The sequence below is a fragment of the Hibiscus syriacus genome, unplaced genomic scaffold (genome assembly GCF_006381635.1).
Source record: "Hibiscus syriacus cultivar Baekdansim isolate YM2019G1 unplaced genomic scaffold, ASM638163v2 tig00110469_pilon, whole genome shotgun sequence".
Lineage (NCBI taxonomy): Eukaryota > Viridiplantae > Streptophyta > Magnoliopsida > Malvales > Malvaceae > Hibiscus > Hibiscus syriacus.
In genome coordinates this window covers 1,781,041-1,782,406 of record NW_024062751.1, presented here as the reverse complement: position 1 = coordinate 1,782,406, position 1,366 = coordinate 1,781,041, and the positions used below count along the sequence as shown (strand labels likewise).

General features: G+C 41.2%; 1 protein-coding gene across 1 annotated transcript; it reads left to right on the top strand.

The window, feature by feature from the left end:
• Window positions 1-489: 489 nt before the first annotated feature.
• On the top strand, window positions 490-930 carry LOC120127630 (gamma carbonic anhydrase-like 1, mitochondrial). Its single transcript, XM_039145489.1, has one exon. It carries the CDS (start codon window positions 538-540, stop codon window positions 913-915), a length of 378 nt encoding a protein of 125 aa, XP_039001420.1. The 5' UTR covers window positions 490-537; the 3' UTR covers window positions 916-930.
• Window positions 931-1,366: the final 436 nt, after the last annotated feature.

The window sequence follows — 1,366 nt, the reverse complement described above, 5'->3', positions numbered from 1 at the left end:
ATCGCTTAATATAAAAATAAGTGTCCGAGCTATGTCCAGATCAAACCCTTGTTGACCTTTCGTCATAATATGCCACTGTTTGTTGGGGAGAAGCATTCAAAGGTTCGTCATATACCATCACTGTTTTTCGTTAATTTCAACGTCCACAAGCCACACCGCCACCACCATTAAAACCACCGTGCAATTCCGATCAAAACACAAACGTTTGACGATGACAATGATGGTCGGATATGGCCGTCGACCGTTTGAGTTAGAAAATTGAAATTCATAGTTAGAGTTTACATTTTTTTTAATTATCAATGTATAAAATATTTTTTTTAATAAATTAAGAACCAGTTTCCAGGTTATATCGTACTCGATTTTTACTTGTACGAAATACGAATGGACACGATTGGCAGGTTTCTGGGCTTGCATGAAAGCCCATAAAAAAGAATCTGATTTGGGGTTTGGGCTTATATTCCTTTCTCTTTTCCCTTGTTGAAGCTCCGAATCCACTCTCTCTCAGCTCTGAATCGTTTACCGTAATTACCATCAGCAATGGCGACATCTATCGCAGCTCGCTTCTCCAGAAAAGCCGCGGCCTCGGCCTTCTCTGGCTGCCGTAATGTCATCGCTTCCCGTAGTTTCGCCACGGAGGCGGCCAAAACGATATCGCCATCGTCGGATCGAGTGAAGTGGGACTACAGGGGTCAAAGAAAGATCATCCCTCTTGGCCAGTGGGTCCCTAAGGTAGCTGTCGATGCTTATGTTGCTCCCAACGTTGTCTTGGCCGGTCAAGTAACCGTCTACGACGGAGCCTCCGTGTGGAATGGCTGCGTCCTGCGTGGCGATCTCAACAAGATCACCGTTGGGTTCTGTTCTAATGTCCGGGAACGCTGCGTCATTCACGCAACCTTGGTCCTCGCCGACCGGTAATCCATTCAATTCTTATACTTGTAGATTTTTGAAACATTTGGTGAAAGAAATTTTAGGGTTTAGGGCTTCTTGGGCTTGTTTATGATCAAATTTAGCTTGAATTAGATTGGATTTTAGTGTTAATTTAAAATTGCAACGAGATCAAGAAGTTAAGGATATAATTAATTGAGATTTGTACATTATATTTTAATATATTCAATGAAGCTGAAAATGAGAGAATTGGTAGGCGGAATATCGGTGTTATAGCTGCTAGAATTAGGAGTGGTTACCGCTCGATGAAACACCAAGTATAATATGAAAAAGAAGGGTAAAAGAAATGTGATCTATAATGCTGCTTTCGTAGTTGCTAAGAATGTATATCAAGGCGTAAAAGTTTCTTTTCTTTTCAGAGAGACAAAAAAGTGATTGCAACAGTGATCACTCTTAGCCATAAACATGGTTCTTGGTCCAT